Source organism: Oryctolagus cuniculus, chromosome 2, assembly GCF_964237555.1.
Source record: "Oryctolagus cuniculus chromosome 2, mOryCun1.1, whole genome shotgun sequence".
Classification (NCBI taxonomy): domain Eukaryota; kingdom Metazoa; phylum Chordata; class Mammalia; order Lagomorpha; family Leporidae; genus Oryctolagus; species Oryctolagus cuniculus.
In genome coordinates, this window is record NC_091433.1 from 133,576,978 (window position 1) to 133,601,862 (window position 24,885).

The following is a 24,885-nucleotide window of genomic DNA, read 5'->3' on the forward strand; positions in this document are numbered from 1 at the left end:
GCCATTGGAGGGTGAAGCAACGGCAAAGGAAGACCTTTGTCTCTGTCTCTCTCTCTCACTGTCCACTCTGCCTGTCAAAAAAAAAAAAAAAAAAAAAAAAAAGACAAGAAAGGAGATAGAATTGGATAGTTTACTCTGATACAAATACTATTGTTTGTAAAAGATACAATGTTGTATATAAACTAGAGATTTTAAAAATTGCTCTTTGGACTTATCAGTGCCTATTTCATTCGTTATACCAAAGAAACAGATCCTGGAATAATTTATCAGTTGCATTGCTTTAATTTAACTTTTTTTAAAAATGTGTTCTCTTTAGTTTTTAAAACAAATGTCTTGGGACTGGCATTGTGCCATAGCAGTTTACGTCACCACCTGAGATGCCGACATCCCATATGAGCACCAGTTCAAGTCCTAACCACTCCACTTTTGATTCAGTTCCCTGGTAATAAGCCGGGAAAAGTAGCAGAAGATGGCCCAAGTATTTGGGACTCTGCCACCCACTTGGTATATCTGGATGAAGTTTACGGCTCCTGGCTTCAGCCTGGCCCAGGCTGGCCCAGCCCTGGCCAGTGTGGGAGAGAACCAACTGATGGGAGATCTCTCTGTCTTTCTATAACTGCCTTTCAGATAAATAAATAAATGTTTTTTAAAAATAAAAAACAGAAATGTCTTTTTCTTAATTCTTAATTTGATTTTTTTTCATGTTAATAATAAACATTCAAATCTATGTTTTCTAGTTGCAGATCTGTGGACTCTGATATTTCTGTGCTGTACTCATTAAATTTATATGTATGGTTGTTTTTAATGCCTCATACAACTTAAGGACGTCTAAGGGGGGTTTTAGTTTACTCTGAGTCTAGAATTATTTAGGAAAGCATTTTTCCATGGTCCAATGACTGAGATTTTTATTTTGGTCTTGTTCTGTTTTTGGCTGTGAATTTCTAACTGTGCTTTGAATTACAAACTGCGAGAGGATGACATTAACTTGTCATGGTTAGGTAAAAGGAGTTAACAAGGGTTAGAGCAGCAAAAGTCAGAGGCACTACCCTTTAAAACACATGGAACCAGAGATTCAGCCAACATTTACTGACCACCTACTAAGTGCTGGGTGGGAAGTAGAGAGAAGTAGGATTTCTTCTCTGTCGTCAAGAAGCCTACAGGAGGACCATGCTGGTGAATTAACAGAAATTTGGATTATTGTCTTTAGACTTTTTGATGCATTACAAGGTTGCAACATGACTAGAAGGACAGCTAAACTGAACGTTGTGTTTCTTCATGAATGGGAAATTGCACAATTAAGGGATTCCTCTCTCATTTTCTAATTGTTTTAAGGAACTATAAAAATATTTTATACACACACACACAGTACACAGATTTAATTAATTGGGATATCCCACACATTTACTCCTCTTAAAGTGCACAGAAACCAAACCAAAACAAACAAAAAAAGCAACAAAAGTGCACAAAGCCCAGAGATGACTTCAATTTAAGTGACATGCAGTTAAGACTCCTCACTTCACCTCACCTTACAAAGCCCTGGCCTGGAGTTCATGTTATTTAGCAGTTTCTATGTCCTCCCCCCACAACCTCCTCTTATCTCCCCCACCTTTGCACCAATGAATTAAACATGTGAATTGAACTCAAAAGGTCATCAATTCTATGAAAGTCATTAGCATTTAATGTCATTACCTCCTGCACATATGGTGGAGGGCTCAGCTGCAAGAATTTCGATGCAGGACTTCTTCAAAATCTAGGAGCAGAGGGAATAAGAGAGTCAATGCACAGCCTGTTTTGTTAAGAGAAAACACTGGAACACCGGACATTTTACTTTTTGCTTTTAGCTACCGAGACTTAGAGACAGCAAAGTTCACGGACACCAGGTGTTCTTTGGCATATATTTATTGAGCCTACAATATGCCAGTTTTAGTTTTGCAGAGGTTTAACTTAAAATTGTAGCAAATAGGAACTACCCTTGAAGTGACAGATGGCAAAGGCTGGACATATGTGGCAGGTGCTGGGGTAAAGGGGCAGATGGAAGAGCTATGGAGTTCATGGGGAATATTGTTGGGGATAGGTACACTGGGAAGGGCTTCATTGAAGAGATGGGAGCTAAGGGTAGGTCTCAAATGGAGAGGAGTATGTGAGAGAGGGTTAGGGTTCAGGTGGGGAATGGCATGAGCAAAAGTAAGAAAGTAGGAAAACACAGACCTCTTAAGCTGGAACAGGAGGAGCTTGGAAAGTGGAAATAAGAGTGTTACTAGGCAAAGCCGGAGAGAAGATGGGGACGGTCTGCTCTCCATAAGGGCTGCACAGACAGACCACTCGGCTTGCCTTTTTGTTCAGAACAGTCTGGAAAGATGCTGTGGGAGAAGCCTCCGAAGCCTGCTTGCTGTGCCTCACTCTTCAGAAGGAGCCCCTAAATGGAAATGTCCCCTTCTCTGCAAATGAATCACGTAGAGTTGAGTTAATTTACCATCCAAAGGTAGCAGCTTAACTTCGGTCTTATTTAGTTAATTTGGATTTTGAAATGGTTGAGAGTGTTGAAGGAAACATTCATCTATCTGTGACAGCGGCATTTGTCAAATAAACTAGTGGTGCAATTCTAAAATTTGGAGTCGTAAAAGAAAAAAAAAAACCATCTTCTAGCATTGAGAGATACCCATGCATTCACATTGATATACTTATCTATGTTAGCTTCTATGTTCCAGCTTAGTGATACATACACCGTACATCAGAGGATACAATCAAATAGAAGATACAATGAATTACCAGGGTTGGGAGGGGATGGATTAAAGGGAAAGTAAGAGGGAGACGATGCAAGGAATGAGAACAGCACAGAACAAATACACTGCAAGGGGCTTTAGGGGTGCACTTGCTTCTGAGCTTTCTAGTAGCAAATGAAAAGGACTGTGACAATATTTCTCAATCTGTGGAATAAAAACAAACCTGTTTCTCAGAGGAGATAAATAATATTTACCCATTCCAGAGAGAAAGCCGGACATCCTTACATGAAGCATTGTGAAAGGAAATGAGCAAATGCTTAACCTCTTTATCTGAGCACAGATAAAAAACATTCAAGCTAGTCAAACCAGATCCCCCCGACCATGTACTTAGGTAACTCTGTATTCCTGAAAGCCACAGAAACCAGCATTCCTTCTCGGAGAATCCTCAAATTCGGATTTTCCAGTGGCTTCCCCTTCACTCTGTACGCCATCTTTCATGGCATTTTTGGGTCTGCTTCCGCTATTTGTTCTCAGCTTCCTCCTGATCCTGCAGTTGGAAGCAGTTTGTTCCCTGAGACCTTGCCTTGCTTCTTCGGCCTTCAACCTACCCAGCCACCTCCTCTACCCCCGACTGCCAGCATGGCCTCAGTTCCTCACTCTTGCCACAGCCTGTCCCAGTGGCAGCACAAGACCAGCAGTCCAGACCCCCATATACCTGGAGCATCGCTTAGAGTCAGTGGTCCTCCCACTAAGCTCTGTGCACCTGGCGTCAACACCGAGCTCCTGCTGTCTCTTCATTGCCACTTGGACTTGGGACCAGGGACCCCAAGGACATCTCCTAGCCCCTGAGTTTCCCTGCTGGCTCTCCCATCTTCCCCTTTCCTATGGCTGATACAGTTTTTTTCTCTTTTGCAGGCAGCAACATCCAACATCCTTGGACGGGGGCTTTGCTGGGCTTCTGGTGCATGGTGCACACCCCAGACTGTCCTACCTGAAGACTGACTATTGTCCCCTCTCCCCCAAATTTCTTGTCAGCTGACTCTTCCTGCCTCCTGCATCACTTTGGCCAGTGGCTGCTATAACTGAGGGAGGAAATGACTCCTTCAACATGTCCTCAGGTCTGAACAGGTCACATCTGAAGACACAGAATTAACCCTGGGGGAGATCCTGATCCAACAATCGCATGGGGACAACACAAAGCTGTTTTTTGATGCTTCCTCTGGCATCTGGCATCCAATAAATCATTTTATTATCCAGAACTGAAAATTTCAAAACAGTCCAAGAATAAAACCTGAGCTATTAGATCTATCCTCTCCCCATTCCCCACAACACACACATGAAATTTCCAGCCATGTAAGTTCCAGAGTTTCAATCAGTACTTTTGAGCCCGCTCTACCACTTAACCAGGGGTTGGTAAAGGGAACAGCCGTGAATCCTTGACCACAAAGGCGCACTAACAGGGTTTGTCATAGTAAACACATGCTGCATTATTCCCTCAAAGTGTCTGCAATTAGTTGATAAATCTAAGGAGTGTTCGGAGGGCCAAAAAATGTCAGCCAAGCACTGTGATTCAATCCAGTAAAAACACAGCTTTCCCAATCTTAACTTAAAACATCTGGAAGGCATGTCTAAGAGCCAATAGAGTCAAATTTATCAGTGAGGGGGATGGGCAGGATTTGTCTGGAACTGCGGCTTCTGTGAGTTCGAACTGTCTGGTTTCAAAAGTTAGGGAGTCACCATGGCACTGGGTGGATTTGGGGGGTTCCCGTGATTACTGGCAGCCCAGGCTGTGCAGTGATCAGTCTGTCTGAACTGCAGCACACAGCAGATCCACTTAGGGGCTGGAGACTGGGTGGAGGTGGGGTTCAGAGGCTCCCTCCCCCTGCCCTGGCAGTGCTGTCCATGGAAGAGGCACAGACACCGCACTGGGGAGCGGCAGAGGGGAACTCACTAGGCAGAGTGGAAGGGACTCACGCCGAGCTGGGGATGTCAGAGGTGTAATATCTGAGATGAGGGTATCACTGATCCCTAGAGGAGACCGGCTAAGACGGCCATACGCTTCAGGAGCCCATGTGAGGAGTTGGTCTTGGCCCTGGTCCTGTATTTACATGACCTATGCTCCCCAGTGATTTTAACTTCTCTGAATCTCAATTTTGGGAAACAGTTTAATAAACTGAGTAATAGCTTGGAATCTAGAAATCCAATCGCTGGGGTCAACTCACTCATGAGTAGTGTGGCCTTGGGCAAGTTTCGTAACCTCTCGGAGCCTGTTTCCTCATCTGTAAAGAGTGAAATAATGCTACCCAAAGAGCTATCAGAAAGCTGCTGTGTTGGGGAGATTAAGTGAGATCATGCGTGTAGACCACAGTGCAGAGTCTGGAACCTGGGACGTCCTCAGCTAAGCTATTATTATCAAGAACTTAGGATCTGGAGACAGATAAGATAGATATGAGCTCTGGGTTTATGTTCAAATCCAAGCCTCATCATTAACTGGCCATGAAGACTTGGACAACTTACTAAACTGCCTATCTCTGTAAAATGGGATAAGAAAAACACTGACTTCAAAGGACTGTACGCTGTGGGTGTTCAGCCTAACAATTGAGATGCCAGTTAAGATGCTTGTGTTCCACATCAGAGTATCTGGGTTTGATACCCAACTCTGCCCCTGAGAGGCAGCAGGCAATGGCTTGAGTAACTGAGTTCCCGCCTCCCATATGGGAGACTTGGATTGAGTTCCAGCCCTTGGCTTCAGCCCCAGCCCAATCTCAACCCAGTCCAGCCATGCAGGCATTTGGGGAGTGAACCAACAGATGGGAATTCAGTTTCTTTATCTATCTTTCAAATATATAAATAAATTATTTTTATTTTTAAAAAAGACTGTAATGGTTCAATGAAAAAGACATGAATGTGAAGATATTTGGGTTGTATAATTAATGGGACTTAGGTGATAAAATTAATATTGGATTAGAGAGTGAGGGAATGAGTGAGATCAAGGAAAATTGACACAACTAGATGAATGTGATTCACCAATTGATAATTGACATCTCCTGGGCCACCAGTTACCATGACATCTTCTGGGCCACCAGTTACCATGAAACAACCTTAGCAGTGGAGCACAAGGAGAATGTCTGTCATATTTGAGCAATGATAGCTGTTACCATTGCTACTACCATTGCTACTACTCTTGGACAAGGACCATAGTTCATGTGAGCATATGCATCTGTCCCATCACCCACTGCTGGCCTCATGCTTAATCTTATGTGCTGGAGAAACTGAACTAAGGCTAATAGTATTTCCCTGCCAACTACTGGGTAGATTTCAAAGAGAAAATGGATGGGAACGCATGCTTGAAATCCATAAAGAACTAAATAAAAGCAATGTGTTAGTGGTAAGGTTACTTTTGCATACATCATCAGTTGGGGGAGTAAGAGAGGCAGCAGATGTAAAAGGACCTTGCCAAGTTACAAGAACTGTTTAATATATTTAAAGGGAAATCAGTCCAAGTTGTACATTAGAGTTTACTTTTTCAGGCTTTAAAGACCTACAGTCCTTTTCATAAAGTTCCTTGTTTATGCTGAGATTTCTCAAAAATTCTTAAATAACTTTGACTATTTGCAGAGCTATGAGGAACCCCTCACTTATCACAGGCACACCTATTTTCTTTCTTCCAATTGTCCTGCCTCCTTTTCCAATAAGCAACCGACCTTTATTTTCCGTGGACGTTTCCTGTTGGAGGATTTTTGTGTGTGTTAATAATGGAGTCTCTTTCATCCATTCATGGTATAAAGGATTCTGCTTCCACACATCTTTCAGAGCACATTCCTTAGTGTCCTTATTTGTTGAGAAGGGAATATTCTGGTTTTAAGATGTTTAGGGCTTCAAGTAGGCTGGACCAAGGGTAGCTAACTGCCTATTGACCAATGCTGTGTCATTTCTTAAGACAGAACTTCAGCAGTTTTCCTTAGTCTTGCTCTCTCTGTCATTCTCCAAATACAGTATGAACCCTACCACTTATGTCCTGGTAATTTGATCAACGAAACCACCGTATTCACCCACATTTTAGTATCAACTACCATCCTTCAGAGGACTTATCATAGCTTATAATTTTACATACATATTCTCATAATTATGGATATGTTTTCTTTGTCAGTGTCTTGTTAGTTTATAAACTCTATAAAAAGAAGGACTGGAATTATTTTTACCCAAAACTATAGCCACAATGCCTAACCTGGCACATAATGAGCTTCAAATAAATATTTACTGGATAAATAAATGAATAAGTGGTATGCTTTCTGCATGGTGTTATAAATGCATTATAGCATACTATGCATTGGTCTCCTTTTCCCCCCTATAAAATAATCTCAATATCTTCTGATTATAAGGCCATATCATGCACCTTGTAATGCTTCCCTCTTCCTCTTAAGGGTTGTCATCTTTAGGGACTGCATTCTCTGGAGGCATATTTTCAACATCTCCATTATTCTTAATGGTTTATATTTTTAAGCAACAATTTCTTTTTTTTTATTTGACAGGTAGAAACAGTGAGAGAGAGAGACAGAGAGAAAGGTCTTCCTTCGGTTGGTTCACTCCCCAAATGGCCGCTACGGCTGGCACTGTGCCAATCCGAAGCCAGGAGCCAGGTGCCTCTTCCTGGTCTCCCATGCGGGTGCAGGTGCCCAAGCACTTGGGCCATCCTCCACTGCCCTCCCGGGCCACAGCAGAGAGCTGGACTGGAAGAGGAGCAACCGGGACTAGAACCCGGTGCTCATATGGGATGCCGGTGCCACAGGTAGTGGATAAACCAAGTGAGCCACGGCGCCGGCCCCTTAAGCAACAATTTCTAAGGTGTACCATTTTCCTCCAAGATCTAGGTTGGCCTATTTTGCAAAGGACCTCAACCTATTTACTTAAGAAAAATGTAGAAATTCGAGAAGGGCCACACACACTATTACAGCTAAGGGCAGAAAGCACTTTGGCTAAGTCCCAGGACCACTGCTTTTAGAAAACAGGGCATGCAACTGACTCATTCACATCTTCAGGCCTGTCATTTTGAAATGATTGAAACGCTAATGTGCTAATAAAATGTTAACCAAAGACAGTCGCCTCTCCTAATTAAATTCGGCTTCACATTTTAAACTGTAAGCACATATACTTTTAACAATGGACATTATCCTAGATCCACATCAGTTCTGCAGACTCTGAGTTTAAAACTGAATATTATTCACACATGTTCCTGGGATTATAAATGATTTTAGGTATACTGATACATTATACCAAATAATTCCCGGTACCTGCAAGAGACACGATTTTGTTTTTAAGGAAAGGGTGTTTATTGGAGGAAAACCCGACAGACTGGAGAGAAAGGGGCACAGAAGGGAAAAGAGGGAGCAGGAGAGTGTAAGAGAGAGAGGGAGAGACACACACAGAGAGAGAGAGAGAGAGAGAGAGAGAGAGCGTGCCACGTGCTCAGGAACAGGTCCTCTTAAACCTCTACTGGGGAAGAAACATGGTTTGAAGGAGTTACTGAAGCTTAAACAATAAAGCTGATCTTCAAAACATGCAAAAGTTTTGTCTGCGGGAGGCTTCTATGCAGTTGGCTCAAATCTGTGCCACCCTCCTCTTCGTTAGTTTCACACTCTGAGAACCTGCCCAAAGGAGTGTAGGGCCAGGAGAGTCCCCAAACTGAGGAGATCCCTGTTTTCCTTTTTTCCTGATTAAACCACTTTCCCCTCGTTGTCTGAAGGAAAGCTGTGGACCCCGGAGCCCGGCTGATTCGGGGAGAGGAGCTTGCTGCACCCCGCATGTTGGCAAAGCCAGCGGCCCTCCTTGCGAGCTGCTTTTGTTCAGACCTTCTGCTCTTGCCTTCACAACGGATCCCACCAGATCCCTGGATCCAGAGGGAGCAACTGCAGGAGGTGTGTGGAGACCCCTGTGGATTAACTGAACCTGTCCCATGCAGCCTGTGTAGCCTCTTCAGGCCACAGGAATTCTTGTTCTGTTCTAGCCTTTTAATAAGCTTCATAGAAATAACAGCTCAGAAGAAACAGCTGGCCTCACAGTCCTCAATGCCTGAGTGTAATTAATGACTGCTGAGGTAAATGGGTTCCTTACACACACACACACACACACACACACACACACTGCTCAGTACAGAAACTACAATGATTCTATTTATGTTTCATATCCAGGCCTACTAATGTGACTGGAGCCCCGAATGCTCTCTTGTACAGATGCAATCTTGGAAGAGAGGGTGGGGGGAAGGATCAAGAGGATTACAGGAAACAGAGCCACACAACTGCTAACTTGCTGTGCAGTGTATGTCTTCCAGGGGTCAGGAACGCAGCGCAGTCCTCTGGACTCCTTCAAATGAGCAAATGCACACAGCTTGGTGCTGACACCCCATGGGAATTACAACGCATGGGGCAACGTCTGTGATTGCACGACTTCGCGTTCCAAGGCGAGCGACGGCACGGAGCATGGAAAAGACCCAGTGCTGGGGAAGTGGCTCCAACCATCGACACCACTGGAGTTGAAGGGTGGGTGAGCTCCCGGTGGAGGAGACCCCAGGTTGGGCTCTGTGGAGAAGGATTGGCCGGGGCACAGGAGGAGAAGGAAGGTTTCGGCGACAATGGTAAAGTTCGACTTCAGAGATGGGCAGTTGCTGCTGACATGCGGCTCCCATCTGCAAGCCCTGGATTCACTCAATAAAGTCCAGTCATTCCCAAGAACGCAGGAATGGGACATGGTTTTTGATTGGAGGGTGCCCTTAGCAGTTCCTAGTATGATCTTGGAAGAGTTGATGGGAAGGAAGAATGGAAGACGGCTTTTTTTGTGTGTGATAGTTTTGCTGGGGCCTGGGCCAGATAAGCAAGGTACATTTCTTCCAGCTTCCCAGGGGTGGAAGGGAGAAATGAGCATAGGATCTAGTTTTCATAAATAAAATACATTTGCTTAGCTATATGCCATGGGGATAGATTCATTTCTTAGTTTTGCTGATCTTAGAGTTTCCCTAATAACAAGGATGCTCATGCCAAAACTTGCAAGAAATCCTTGCAAACATAGTTGTGTTTGCTCAATACTTGTTTATTGTTGATCAAATATGCAGAGAGCTCTATGTGCTGACTCACCCTGACATTCATCGGAAGCACAACACAGGCTTAAATATTTATTCTAGAAAATGCTCCCAAATGCAGATAGCTTGAGGCCAGCCACAGGTCCTCCTAAGGGGCAGTGTTAATGGTTCCAGGCACTGCCCTCAATGGTACTTTTAGTGGAGACAGACGGGAGGAGTAAGCATCGCTCTAACTGGGCCAGGGATTGGGACGGAAAGCTGCCGATCCACTCTAGTGTGACCTGAACGCTGCTTTCCAGCAGGTGCCTGTTTCACCGCCTGCGGCCCTTTTGAGGAGCTCTGCTGGACCTTTACTTCATATCCTCGCTTGCTGACTGTGCTCCTTCCACCGGCTGTGGTCAGTGGAGGCTCCCTGAAGCAGCACAATAAGAGAAGGCAAAGGAATAGTTTCTTCTTTTACAGTTTTCCTGGCTTGAAGGACTACAATCTTGCAACCATCCACGTTTGTCCTTATAATTTATTGCTGTATTCTGCAAAAGCAAACACGAATGCCGCCATGGTCCAAGGAAGGTTTCTCTCAGCCTGACCATGCCTGCACCCTTTGGGCCTCTTCAAGTTATGGGCATTTTTATTACGTTTATACACACATACATATATATATACACATATATATACATACATATATATATATACATATATATATATATATATATAAATGAGCTGAATAGACATAAGAACTTAGGAGGAGTGCCTGGCCTGGTTGTCTGCAACGTCTCGTTGTCAAGTGGCCATCTTCTCAGGGCGATGGGCCTTCAACCATGAGCAGGAAGTGGGATTTTGGAAGGTGCTCTCCACCCATCGGTAACAGGCAAGGAGCTCCCTCGCTCATCTGCTGGGCACTCAGATCGTGCCTCTGCTGCACCCATGAGAACAGCATCAAGCCAATCCACAGTTTTCGTTCTCTCTGAAATGGAGCTGCTCCCTGGCCCCCATATTATCCAGTAGAGCCTGCTGGTCATTCCCATCGTGGGCGTTAGAGACAGACCTAGGTCTGTTCAAGATCTGTACTCACTGTGCTGTGTGGCTTTGGGAAAGTTAGTGACTCTCTCTGACCTTATAGTATCGACGTGTATAGATGGAGTAAGAATATCTACATCAACAGGTGCTTGACATTTTAAATGATTTGCATGGTGCCTGGTGCACAGTAAACATTCACTAAATGGCGGTTTTCATTATTTTTACCTTCCTAAAGAAATAGAGGCAAGAGAGAGCATGGGTTCTGGAATCATGGAACTGGTTCTCACCATACTTTTCCTATTTGATTAATTTGCTCTTTGGCAGGTTATTTGAGCTTCAGTCTCTTTATCTGTAAAATGAGGACAGAAATATTTACTTCACAGGATTGTTATGATTTTTAGGTGGAAAAAGGGACACTATCTGGTTCCCAAATAAATTCTCTGCAACAGTGGACGCCCTTCTGTCTTTTCTCTAGCCCCTTTTCTTGAGGGTTAAGGAGGAAAACAAGTGTGGGCACACTGAAAATAACACGTTATCCAAACCTGACCTGTAAATGCTTCTTCCTTACAGGACAGAGGAGTGAGGAATGGTGAAAAACCAAAGCACAGACATCAAGTTGATGAGCAGAGTCTGGGGGATTGAATGAGTTGTCAAACTTGATGATTAGCTCCCGGAGAAGCAGCTCCCGGCAATCCAGTAGGGACTGTCCATTTCCTCAGACACTCACAGCCAACTGTCATGGGAAGAGTGGAATCTCTGGAGACAGACTTGGCTTCAAATGTCCCACTGCAGGCAGTGGGCATTTAGCCCAACAGCCAAGATGCCCACCTCCCACACTGGAGTATCTGGGTTCTCTGGTCATGGTCCTGACTCCAACTCCCTGCTGCTGAGGACTCTGGGAGGCAGTGGTGATGGGCCAAGTAACTGGAGCCTTGCCACCCATGTGGGAGACCTGGTTTGCCTTCTGGGCTCCTGGGGTTGGCCCTGGTCCAGTCTCCGGTCCTTGTGGGCATTTGGAGAGTGAAACACGGATGAGAACTCTATCTGTGTCTCCCAAATAGATAAAATAAAATGGAAAAAAAATTCACACTCCACCATTATGAACAGGTGAACTTGGGACAGTTTGTCCCGCCTTCCTGCACCTCAGTCTCTTCACCTATAAAAGGGAATAGTAAATCCTTCCTCAGGGGATGGCTGTGAACTGAGAGCATGGTAGCTGATGGAGAGAAGATGCTCAACAAGTCCAGTTGGATTGCTTCCCCTTCATAGGACTTAGACTGACAGAGTATTTTATTTCTTTTATACCATTTAGTACAATTTTAATTATGTATATTTATTTAGTTGTTTTATACGTTTCTCCTACTAGATTGTAAGCTCCATCAGGAATGAGTCTCCACCTGCTTTACTTACAATGGAGTGATCACAGCCTGCCATGAAAGGTTTTCAATGAATATTTGAAGAATGAATAAATATGAGCCCTCCATCTTGACTTGAGGTTTTAAAATAAGGTCATTATGGGCAGAACACTCTGAGGACCTTTTGAGCTTATTAGAAGCTGCTCTGTAGTCTTATTTTGGGTAGTTAAGCCAAGTCCTATTTTATTATGAGAAAAACATCATCCATGGGAAAAGCTAGAATTGATGCTTCAGACGGGGAAAAATGAGAGCTTTCTTTTCAGTATGCAAAAGGGGAAATGAACCTACTTCTTAAGAAGTTGGCCAACTCTTAGGCCATAATTATTTCTGTCTGATTTGAGAGAGTCCTGCTATGCTTGTCCTTGTTTTCCTGTCCAAGCAAACCAATGAACAACAGCCATAAGCCTGGGTTGCAAGTATTAGAAGGGCCAAAACCACCAGCATAACTCCCCGACAAAAGCTCACAAGAATGTTATCATTCAGCGAAAGTTTGGAGATTCAAGTCTAGAATTAATTTTTCCCCACTTTTGGGAGACTGCTTTGCTAAACTTTCGAAAACATCCTTGAAGTTATTTCCATTTGGGTATGGGGGAAGTTTTACAAAGATGCGTAGATTAGGTAAGGTGGCAAGGCGGAAATATTCAAGGACCATGCTGATTTATGCAGATAAAAAGGTTTGAATTATCTGTGAAGCTCTCAACTCTTGAATGATGTTAGGCTCATGGGAACTTTAAAGAGAAAAAAGTGGGACTTCTGCCATAGCCTCCTGATTGAACTACAGCCTCTGGGTGTCCCCAGTCTCTTCCCTATGTTCTGGACACTCCCAATAGAGTCTCTCCTTAAGTGACACTTGTTCCATATTTATTTCAGTGACAACACCCATTACTACGAGTTCAAGTTAAAACCCATTCAAGGCTCCTGTAAAACTTGTGATTCCAATTCAATATCCGGGCTTCTTTTCTATTGCTGCTGACACAATTACCCAGACTCGCCCACCAGATGGTTAGTTCTTGCAATTACTATCATCCCTGGAATATGCTTTGCTGTTTAGACTCCAGATGAAGCAAGGTTGTGTGTCTCTCCTCTGGTGCCACCCCACACACTTCCCTGGTCTTTCAATGACCCTGGTCTGCCCCCACCTTCTCATGTAGGCTCCTGCCCAGAAAAATACACCTCTGAGCTTCCGAAGGATTCAGGATCAACCCCAAATCCTTGCCTGGGTTGTTGTTTTATATGTGGCTCTAGTTCCCTGTGTTATTAGGTATAGCACAGTGACCTCAGGGATCCCTTCCCTGTGGATCCATAGTTGGGTTGGATACTTCCCTATCATTTCAGTAATTCCCACTTTCTCATTAAGATAGCTTGAGTGGGTCTTTATTCTTTGCAGATAGACACATCATGAATGACAGCTGTCCGCTATACATATTTGAGATAGGAATTCCTAACCTGAAGGTTTGATTACTTTTCACGATTCTGAAAAGTTAAGGTCATATACGTTAATACTCTGAAAGTTTACCTGAGACACTTATTTTTAAAATGAAGATTTAAAATATGTGATTCCATGGATCCATCCCAGACTGCTTGCAACAGAATCTCTTGGGACTAGCAACTGGCATTGTAAACATGATTCCCAGGTGAATTTTATGTACATTCAAGTTGACAGTAATGTTCCCTCATGTGATGTGGATAGGAAGTAGAAGAGCAGAAACTTCTCGTGCCCTGGGTACCTACGATGGGCCTGGAAAAGTATGAGGTATTTTCATCAATGATCCTTGGGATCCTCCAACAAGGGCCTGATGTTAGCCTTATCATCAGCCCCTTGTTACAACACAGGAAATAAGTGCCAAGCATCGGTACGTGGTAAGATTTGCCACCTAAACTCTGGGCTGAATGGTTCCAAGGTCCTCACATCTTGCTCTGCTTTCCACTCTGTTGGAGCACCTCACAGACCTTGAAGGGAGGGGCAGCTGGAGGCTTCATGGGTTGGTCTAGGGGAGCTGGCAGATCCTGAGCCCCTGACTGGTGACCCCTGGATCCAAATCCCCTTGATACTGTTAGAAGGCGGGGATCTGCTAAGCTCTGAATTTGCAACCTGGACCTCAAGTCTGGAGCTTGATGAGCTTCCACTGATGACCACAGATGATTGACCAGTCTCAAAACCTATAAGAGGGAGGCTGTTGCAGCTCTGACACCATCCCCGGTGCCATGAGCACAATGGCCTGCCTGCTGAGGCTGGAGAGATCGGTTAGATCTAATATTCCAGCTGGACCAAGGATCTGGCCTGGGTACAAAGGATGGAGAAGAGAGGCCCTGGGAGTCAGTGTTCTGTTCACCATCCATGAAAAAGGCTCTAGAAAATTACCTGTGTGCATGCAAAGAGGCAGGTGACTAGAGAACACAGATGTCCTCGTGTTTGGAGAGGAGATAGCTAATGCACGGATTCAATTCTGGCTGATCACCAGAACCACCTGCAGAGATTTAAACACTTCCTGAAGCCCAGGCAACACCCCAGCCCAGAGGCCCAGCATCAGTGCTTTCTAAAGCTCTTCCGCTGATGTCGGTCAGCAGCCTGGTCTGAAGCGCTTCCAGTGACCAAGCAACGTAGGTCCAGGTTGCAACTGCTTGGAAGGTAGCTTGCATTCAGTCGCACTGGAAAGCCGAGGTTGGGCAAGAGTGAACCATCACACCGGTCTGTTTAGTATGAGAACCGAGGCGCTGCCTAGAGTTTGGCTGACAGCCCTGGCAGGGTCCCCTTCAATTTTTAATTTTCCATTGTAAGGTAGACTTGGCACAGGAGAAGGAGAAAAGAAATACGCATGAAAGGCAGAGAAGGGAGATGTGGACGTGGCAGGCACATATGAAGGAATGTTCTATGGAGCAGAAGAACGCTCCTTGCAGAGCGGGAATGGGGGTGTTTACAGCAGCGTGGGACAGAAAGTGCCTGGGTGTCCAGCCTCAGGGGAGGGCTCTACTCACCGAGTGGATGATGCCTTGCAGAGCCTGGAAGCCGTCATTCACCGGAAACACGTGATCCTTGCTGTCTGCAATCCGTGCCAGCTGAGGACACAGCAACACAAACGCACATGAGAGGCATCAGGCTTGGACATGGAGAACTTGGGAAAGCCACTGGGTCCGGGGGCCTCCACCTACTTTTGGATCCCAAAAGGACTGGGTTCAGGGGCCTCACCAAAGAGCCTTCAGCAACGATGAGCTTACCAGAGGCCTCTCTGGAGCAGGCCCAGGGTCGGCTCCCGCTTTCACATGTGCTTTGATATTTTTCCCTTGGATCAGAGGTAGGATTGCCCAGCTCGATGAACATCGGGCCTGAGTAGATGTATTTATGGATTTGGGGACGAGCCACTGGCTCAGTTCCCTCCCATTCACCCAAATTCCTATTGGCAACTTTATTCAAATCAGACAGACTCAAGTTTCCTTTCAGAGCAACTTAAAACATAAATTCAGGCATTGGTATTGGGCAAGGCCACTGAGTGGGGACCCTAATGTTTCTCCCAAACTGCTCACTAAGGTGCAGGGCCCTGCCACTGGCTTGGCTGTTCCTGCTTTGAAGAGTGAGGCCTGAGGATAAGGAGAAGCTGACCTGGCAGCTCCTCCATCCCCAAGTCTCAGTGTAGGTCTGTGATGGCCACATAGTCAGAGCTTTTTAAAAACATCTTTAATTGTTTTTATCAACTGCAAAAGTAACACATGCTCACAATTAAAATGTAGAAAGATCCAGAAAAGTGAAAGGAAAAAGAAAACAAAGATTATTCATAATCCTTCTGCATCTATTTATCTATCTTTACTAGCAATTTGATATCCAAGCACAGTCTTTCATACTTTTCCAGTGCAAACATACACATATTTATGCTAAATTAAGCACATACTATTCTCACTGCTTTGTAATTGTATTTTATTCACTTAACAATCTAGCATAAGCATTTTCCTGTGCCATGACACCAAAATGAAATTTTGAATGACAATGAGGAACATTTATTTTTTTTTTATTTTTTTATTTTTATTTTTTTGACAGGCAGAGTGGACAGTGAGAGAGAGAAACAGAGAGAAAGGTCTTCCTTTGCCGTTGGTTCACCCTCCAATGGCCGCCGCGGCCAGCGCGCTGCGGCCGGCGCACCGCACTGATCCAGTGGCAGGAGCCAGGAGCCAGGAGCCAGGTGCTTCTCCTGGTCTCCCATGGGGTGCAGGGCCCAAGCACCTGGGCCATCCTCCACTGCACTCCCTGGCCACAGCAGAGAGCTGGCCTGGAAGAGGGGCAACCGGGACAGAATCCGGCGCCCCAACCGGGACTAGAACCCGGTGTGCCGGCGCCGCTGGGTGGAGGATTAGCCTAGTGAGCTGCGGCGCCGGCCCGAGGAACATTTATTTATATTGCTAGCAAGTTTTTGCAATTTGCTTATATGTACTTGTGTGCCCTTTTTGCCCACTTGTCCAATTATATCCATATTTTAGTATGAAAAATGAGTTTTTGTATTTTACTTGGTGAACAGAAATGTTCCTCACTTAAATTTAAAATCATAAAATTAAATTAAATTAAAAAGACAACAAGAAATATTGCAACTTATTTCAAATTTATTTTTGACGCCTTGGCTATTTAACATTAACCAAGAAAGATGTTGCCTGCATGGTCTCGGTTAAAGGCCCCAAGTGCATCAGCAACTGAACTCACATCCCTTACATGTCCAATATTTCCTTCCTGCTTTGCACTTCTGAAAAAATACCCCATCCTGGTTATTACAACCACCCTAGCTATTGAATGCACACGCTCTCCATCACTCACAAGCGCAGTGTGTTCCCAAGCCTGAGGAAACCCCCGGTCATACCTGTGTTTCGTTGAAATCTTTCACGCCAACACAGTAAACGATTGCACCGAGATCTCGGGACCTGTTAGCCTGGGTCAAGGGCAGAAAGGGTGTCAGAGAGAGACGCAGTGGCAAACCACTCCTCTGGGATTGGCTGTTCATTCAATGATCAGATATTTGCTTTGTGCCAGGTGCCATAGTGGAGGAAGCAGTCCCTGTTCCCAAAGAGCTCATATTCCAATGAATACCACATTTTAACATAGTACACCGTGGACAGGAGGGAGGGCTTGTCCCGTGGGAAGTGTTTAAAGAATCCATCAAAGTACAGTCCTGATGAAGGGCATTGAAAGGGGAAGGAGAGGAGATGGAAACCGTGGGCTAAGTCATAATAACTATTCTGGGATACGAGCACCTTTTCAAGTCCTCAGATAGATTTGTGTCATGTTTTTCCTTGTTTGTCACGGCAGCATAGTTTCACGAAAGAATGTAACTTTTGCAACCTGTTATACCTGGGTCTGATGCCTGGCATAGCTCTGTGAAGTGTTTTGGGGTTCAATTGAGATGCTATATGCTGAGCCCCTCACAGAAGGCCTTGAAGAAAGGAGATGCTCGTATAGGTCAGCATGCTGTGTGAATGAATTGGTTTGATGGTAGGGAATTGTGGTCCACATTTGAACAGGTGAACCCATGACCTTCTCTACAATCAATCATTGAGAGGGCAGCAAAACGAATGACACGCAGATCTTGCCTGGATTCTAGTATTGGATTTAATAAAGGCTCTGGCATCTAAGTTCCAGATTCTCTTGTGTTTAAAAATTAAAAAATTAAAATTGGAAAATTTGGCACATACAGTGAGTGCACAATTGGCAATTGATAGTAAACATACAGTAAGTGTACAATATATATGTATTAGTTTGAATTTTGTTTCTTCCTCTCTCAGAACTCAAACCTACTTATAATTACTAAGTGCTGAATTATGTAGAAAAAACAGAGACATAATGTCTTTTTTCATTCATATATTAAAATACATGAATTCTGCTGCTACTGCTTCTTTTAGGATAAAACAGACTCAGTTTAGCCCCAACCTTGTCCGTAACAACCCTGTGACTCTTTTCATTTGGCTGGACTTTATACAGAATCATCAAGAATAGAAAGATTCAATTTCTCTATATCATGAGCTCAATTTTTCTTTTTTAGAAAGCTTCCTTCTGTTATCATTGGCATTTTGAATGGTTTTCCCAGTTTATATGTGCCATACCTAAAATTCCTTTCTACTAACCCCTATTTTAAGCCTCTGACATCCATCATTTATTTTGTTTTCAGTTCTTTCCTTATTAGGGTTTTCATTCTATGTGACCATTATTTAGCATCCAGAGAAGCCCTTTTGCCTTCCCACTACATAGAAATGTATTTTTCCCAGATACTTGACTTGGTGGTCTATGTCATAGTAACTGCTATGTTTCCCAATGCCAGCTCATCCACTGTACTGGCAGGAGGAGAAGGGGGAATTAAATTCCCCTGTGCCCTTTGCTCAAAGAGCCTTTTGCAGCAAGACCCAGGAGGGTAGCCACTGTGCCAAACTCATCTGTGTCTCCTGTGCCTAGCAAAGTACCAGCACGTACCAGCCTCTCAGTTAATGCTGAGTGAGCAGATACACACTTCAGGCTTGCCAAGGGGCTGACTTGAAATTAAATAGCAGTTAAGAACTTGAGGTGAGTACAATGCTATGATCAACTCCTCTTCCAGAGTCCACACCTCTTGCCCTCATTGTCTGCCTTTCTCACTGCTGTATTTCGTTCTACCTTGGCCTGAATGAGCCTCTGTCACCAACGAAAAGGAAAATGAAATAGAGAAGGAGAGAGCAATTGCTATTCCCTTTACCACCAATTATTGTTCAGCTTTGATTCTTACAGTGAGAATACCAGTGATGAATAATTTTGACAAGTGTGGCTCTTACATATTTCAATTAAGACATGAAAATTCACCGTTTAAAAGTGAATTATTACTGTTATTTTTACATACGAACATTATTTCATTTGGGAGTTTTGCAAAGAACACCCTCATTTTACCTGAATAGAGTGTGTAGCCCATTTCAGAAAGGGGAAGTCCTATTTCCCTGTTTCTGTTTACATGCAGGCCAGGCCAGCACTTACCTCCCTCTCTGAATAGAAAAAGAGATCTTCATGGAGTTCTCCATCAGTCAAAGCAATGATGACGCTGGCCGTTCTGTATCCTGCTTAAGACAATACAGGCTACCTTAGTCTATCCTGTGCCACCCAGGGAAACCCTCTCAACCCCAGGGTTTGATCTCTTAGAAGCTCAGCTACCAGGAAGTCAATATTGTGAGAGTTACCAACTTACATTTTAGGTCTGGAAGCAATTCTGGCAGACACAGAAAGCTTTGAAGGGGACTAGGGGAATAGGTTTTGCCCTGGGTTTCTCAGTCTCATGTCAAACACCTGGCAAAAATGGCCATTGGCCCCATTGTGATTATTTTCCATTAGAGGTCCATGTGACTGTTGTTCAGGTCCAGTAGCAAACCCCACCAACTAGGCTGTTTAGGGTTCCTTGGCCATATACACCACCCTTTGTAGACAATTTGCCAAAAGGTAATGGTCCTCATGGTTTATAAGCTGGCTGGGCATACTACAGCAGGTGGCAAAATCTACTAGAATTCTTTCAGTGATTTTTAGACTTCCAGTAGCATTTCTCGTAGTTGAATTATATTAGCAGGTGTTGGTACTGATACGAAGTCTGTTCTATTTGTTGCAGTTTAGAATGAAACAGGAAGTGGATGCTTCCATAGGCGTGGGAGAAAAATCTCCCAGCATAATATGGAGTCTCTTTTAAGAGATCTGATCTGTGTGAGATAAACACTCTGAAAGGCATGGTTGTAATAATAAATAAATAATAATAAGTATCATTTCTATGTACTCTAGTAGGTATATTTTATGCATTGTTTTCATTTAAATGAAAGGAAGTTGAAACCAAATTTGTATGTTGATCTTAGTATCATGTCCAATCACAGTAATGAAGAGGCTTGGAGTTCAGTGAAGGTGGAGAAAATTAAGTTTGACATCAAAATCCAAGATTTTACTAACTCACCCAAGTATTTACTAATTTAATAAATTCAACATGTGAAACTTCATGGTAGTTACAGACTGAGGCCAAATGGGAGCTTAATCACTTTTATATAACTTTTCTTGGCACAAACAGGACAGTGGAATTTGACTTGGTACATGCCAACTTTCTATGCATTCTTTCTCCCTGATGAAGTGTGTGTCTGACAATTATAGATGATGTCATATATGTCTTTTGAACATAAAATTACTGAGGTATGTTTTGGAAAGCAAATATAGAAAAACTGAATAATTCACAATAGCATTTTCTTACTAGAGTCTTACCTTGACTGTTTTCATAATAAATCTGCTCGCTGGCCTGAAAAACACAAGAATAAGACATTAGACATATAACCATAGCTTGCCTCTCCAAATACCATATCGACAGTGGGCTTTGGTGTTGGATCTGCAGCCATGGCTCAGGCCTGATTCTTTATGTAATTCACCCAGGCTTCATTCAAACACCAACGGGTGGTTTTCATGTAAAGTTACTTCCCATTTAAGGAATTACAGCGGTGAACATGGACCCCTGAGGTTGTACTTCTCATAGCCCAGCCCTTGTTTTCCTGGAAGTTGAAGTCACGGAAGTTGTCTCAACCACCGTCATTTAGGATGGAGGGGACTGTGCGTGCGTGACTTGTCAACACCAGCCGATCATCCGCTAACAAACCCTTATTCAGTGTCAGAGGAGGAGGACGGGAATTTGTGTCTTTAGTTCTTTCGGACACAGGGATCTAAGTACATGCTTTCGGGGAAGTACTCCCTTGCCACTGGGTCTTACCCAGTCCCCTAAATACAAGTGCTTTATCTTATTAGCCATCCCTCCGTTGATATTTCAAAATTACACTTTGCACTTGGAGTCGAAACCGCTTTAAAATTACCCTTTCAAATCCTTCATGCATGTAAGTGTCTCCTCCTGGCAGAACTTTCTGGAGTTCTTCTAGGCCTTGACGGATCTGTTCCCTGAAATCCAAAGAAACCCCATTAGTCTTCTCACAGCATTGTTTTGACTTTGCTGTTGATGGTTAAATGTTCTGGTCTTTTTCTCTTTTTCTTGTCTGGATACTATGCATTGCTCCAGCGGTCCCCCAAAGCCTATGAGAGGGAAGTCTGTGTATTATATTATCCATCCAGGGTCAGGCATAGCAAAGGATGAGTGAGATTTCGCAGACTGAAGCATAAAACCCTGTTGCAGGACTCTCTGCTGACACAAGTCCTCCTGTCTCTTAACAGGGACAAAATTGCCATTCTAAGTGGGAAATGAGTCTGAAAGTACAACTACCCCCGAGGAGACGCACAGTAGTTTAGGCAAAGCGGCAACAGCTCTCGTGAGCCAGAAAGAAGCCAGTACCAAGAACCTCAAGTAAGGCCACCACAGGGATGCAGGTGGAGAGGGCGACACACAGTGCACACACTGCCACCCGCACGGTTCTGCCAAAGGAAACCATGCAGTCGGCTTTGAAAATAAAAGCCCAAAGCATCTCTGCTTTCCAGGACAATGGAGAGTGTTTTCTGTGGGCTGGTGCCCGGGCTTTTTGACTCTGGCTATTGAAGGTGATGGTGGGGACAGAAAGAGGAAGTGGGATATGGCACTGGACAAGTGACTGGCAGTGGGAATTATGAATGGTTCGAGGGGGCAAATAGAATCTCTGTGGACCATTCTCTCTGAGATGTAAGATGTCCACAGTCACGGTCCTTTGTTTTAAATAGCTCCATTCAGTGCTAGAAAGGGCAAGAAAATGTAATTTCTGAAAAATAAATACATAAAATTCATAAACTGTAAGCCTACAAAAGGATTTGAAATTACCATCCTACTGAGGTCTCTCAGGAGTGGAGGGTGGAGATATGTGTTATCAATTAGAAAAGGAAGCCCCCGGTGGGTAAGGAAAGAACCTAACATTCGCTGATCATCTGCTCTACACAAGGCACTGCTCAGGGGCCAGCGCTGTGGCATAGAGGGTAAAGCCTCCGTCTGCTGTGTCTGCATCCCATAAGGGCACCAGCTCGAGTCCCGGGTGTTCCACTTCTGATCCAGCTCTCTGCTATGGCCTGGGAGAGCAGGCCTCTGCCTCTCTGTAACTCTGCCCTTCAAATGAATAAACCTTTTTTTTTTTTTTTTAAAAAAAAGGCAATGCTCAAAGAGTCCTGATTTTATCCTCCCACTAACACTCAATGTGGATATTACTGTCCCCACATGAAGGCTGAGAAAATGGACTCTGGGAAGTAGGAGAGCAGAGACCTAAAGTCAAATCTGTGTGACCCAATCAAGGCTTTCTACTCTGCAAAGCAGGCTCCCAGCACAGAACAGTGTCGGGAAGCTTCCGATACCACCTGTGGGCGATTTCTAACACCAACTGGGTGCCCCTAGTGGACCAGGCTCTGCTCTCAATACCCGGAATGGCAGGAATGCACCTAAGCCTTAGGACGGGGCTTCAGGATGATACCACTGTCATCTCCAACCCACAGACAAGGACACGGAGCCTCAGAGAGGCTAAGGGACTTGCCCTGGGCCCCTCAGCTGCTCAGAGGCAGAGCTGAGATGTCATCTCAGAGGCCCTGCTCTCAATCAGTACCACCAACTGCTGCTCTCTTGAATGAAGCCACTGAATATTGTTTACCCTGGCAATTGCTTAGGGAGGAATTCTAATGCAAAACATAACCTTTTTGTTGAAACTGATGTGATGGGGTTGGAGATTTTTAAAAGTCAAACTGCAAAGGACTGGCCGGAGCCTGTGCCTTGGCTGCCCATGCTTCTCAGGTGACCGTGTCACTCAGACTCTGGGCAATGGGCTGCCTATTGTCTGATGGTTTCCTCGGTGTCTGGATGTCAGGACACGCACCCGGCTGCCCAGGGCAGACACTGGAAGCCTCCCTGGACCCTCTCTCTACCCTGACTCTCTCTCCTGCCACTCCTCCCCCTATCAGCAAATGCTACGGTTTCTACTCCACACGTATCTTGCAATGGACAGTTTCTCTCTCTGTTCTGCTAACTCCAGGATCCAGGCCACTACCAGATCTCGCTTAGACCCTGGGACAGTCTCCTGCTGTCTTTTTTTTTTTTTTTTTTTTTTTTTGGACAGGCAGAGTGGACAGTGAGAGAGAGAGACAGAGAGAAAGGTCTTCCTTTGCCGTTGGTTCACCCTCCAATGGCCGGCGCGCTGTGGCTGGCGCACTGCGCTGATCCGAAGGCAGGAACCAGGTGTTTCTCCTGGTCTCCCATGCGGTTGTAGGGCCCAAGGACTTGGGCCATCCTCCACTGCACTCCCTGGCCACAGCAGAGAGCTGGACTGGAAGAGGGGCAACTGGGACAGAATCCAGTGCCCTGACCGGGACTAGAACCTGGTGTGCCGGCGCCGCAAGGCAGAGGATTAGCCTATTGAGCCGCGGCGCCGGCCTCCTGCCCTGGCTCCCCCTTGCATTCACTCCCAATATGGCTGCCACTGTGTTCTTAGAATACAGATGAACTCATGCCATTCACTCCCTGGCTAGGTGCCCTTCCACGGCAGCCCTTCAAATCCTTGCAGTGGCTCTGCAGTGCCTGCATGGGCCGTACGGCTGCCCTGTTCGGCCTCATCTCATACCTGCACGTCCCGGCCGCCTTCACTTCAGCCACTTGGGTCCTCCAAGCTCCTGTCTCCAGCAGGCCCTGCACACAGGCAGCCCTGATGCCTGGGGCACTATCTGACCACCTCTCCACAAGCTAATTCCAGCCCAGCCCCAGGCCCAACGAAATCTCAGATTGTTCAAAGGAGCCTTATTGCACTTCCCCAATCCAAATTACTTCTCTTCATTAGATTTTCTCGTGGTGCCTCCCAATTCTTATTTCATGGTACTGAGAATATTTCATAACAGTAACATTTGCTCATGTAATTCTTTGTTGAGTTGCTGCTTTTACTTCTGGACTTCAAACTCCATGAGAGCTGGGCCATATCTGTTTGGGTCCCCACTTCATCTCCTGTGTCTGCCACAGAGCCTGAACACGACAGGCTTGCAACAAATACTGACTCAAGAGGTGAGTGGAGGCAATGGGTGTCTCTCCTGTTAATCAACTTGGAAAGAAGTCAATTTTAGGTCACAAGGATGGACCTGGCAATTAACCCAAGAACAGGGCTGGGCCTGTGTGGTGGTTCAAAATCATGTTCTATGTGATAGTACCTCCAATATTTCAGTAACTCACCAAAAGACACAGTTTAGTTCCTGCTCTGTTCTCAGTAATGAGAAAGAGCACATATCTTGTGCATTCGAAGAAGAGAAAATATGAAAGTAGTGGCCCCACCAGAGCCTTGGAGTTGGGAGAGGGCAGGCACAAGCAGTTTCCTGGCCAACAGTGGCTTTACCCTATAAGCTTGTAGTCTGCAGCGGAGACAGTGACAAGATGACACTGCCAACAATGGGAGGCTGGGGGAGGAAAACAGGTCTATCCAACAGAAGGGCATCCTTAGAACTTTGTAATAGCTGGGGGGCCTGTGGGGGAGGGGCCAATTTCTAATAATTAGGTGGGAGAATAGTAGGCATGGAAAGTAAGTGGAGTCTTGTTCTTTGGTCATGGACAACACTAAAATTGAAATATTGTGTTAAAACTGAAGCTACCAAAAAAAAAAAAAAAAAAAAAAAAAAAAAGGCCTATCGGGGCGTGGAAAAGCTTCCTTGGCTTCCCTGGACTTCTTTCCCTGCCAAATAAAGTCTGGGAACTGGGGTATTTTCTCCAGGCCCATTTCCTTT

General features: G+C 44.7%; 1 protein-coding gene across 1 annotated transcript in view; it reads right to left on the minus strand.

Annotated features, from left to right (window-relative positions):
* The window catches only part of ANTXR1 (ANTXR cell adhesion molecule 1), a 241,894-nt gene that overhangs the window by 161,934 nt on the left and 55,075 nt on the right, over nucleotides 1-24,885 (minus strand). The window contains exons 4-9 of the mRNA XM_002709824.5: nucleotides 21,045-21,126; nucleotides 20,449-20,482; nucleotides 19,198-19,277; nucleotides 17,066-17,134; nucleotides 15,204-15,284; nucleotides 1,690-1,750 (exon numbers count right to left, since the gene is read on the minus strand). Of these exons, the coding sequence (XP_002709870.1) occupies nucleotides 1,690-1,750; nucleotides 15,204-15,284; nucleotides 17,066-17,134; nucleotides 19,198-19,277; nucleotides 20,449-20,482; nucleotides 21,045-21,126 (407 nt within the window). The remainder of the gene's footprint in view (nucleotides 1-1,689; nucleotides 1,751-15,203; nucleotides 15,285-17,065; nucleotides 17,135-19,197; nucleotides 19,278-20,448; nucleotides 20,483-21,044; nucleotides 21,127-24,885) is intronic.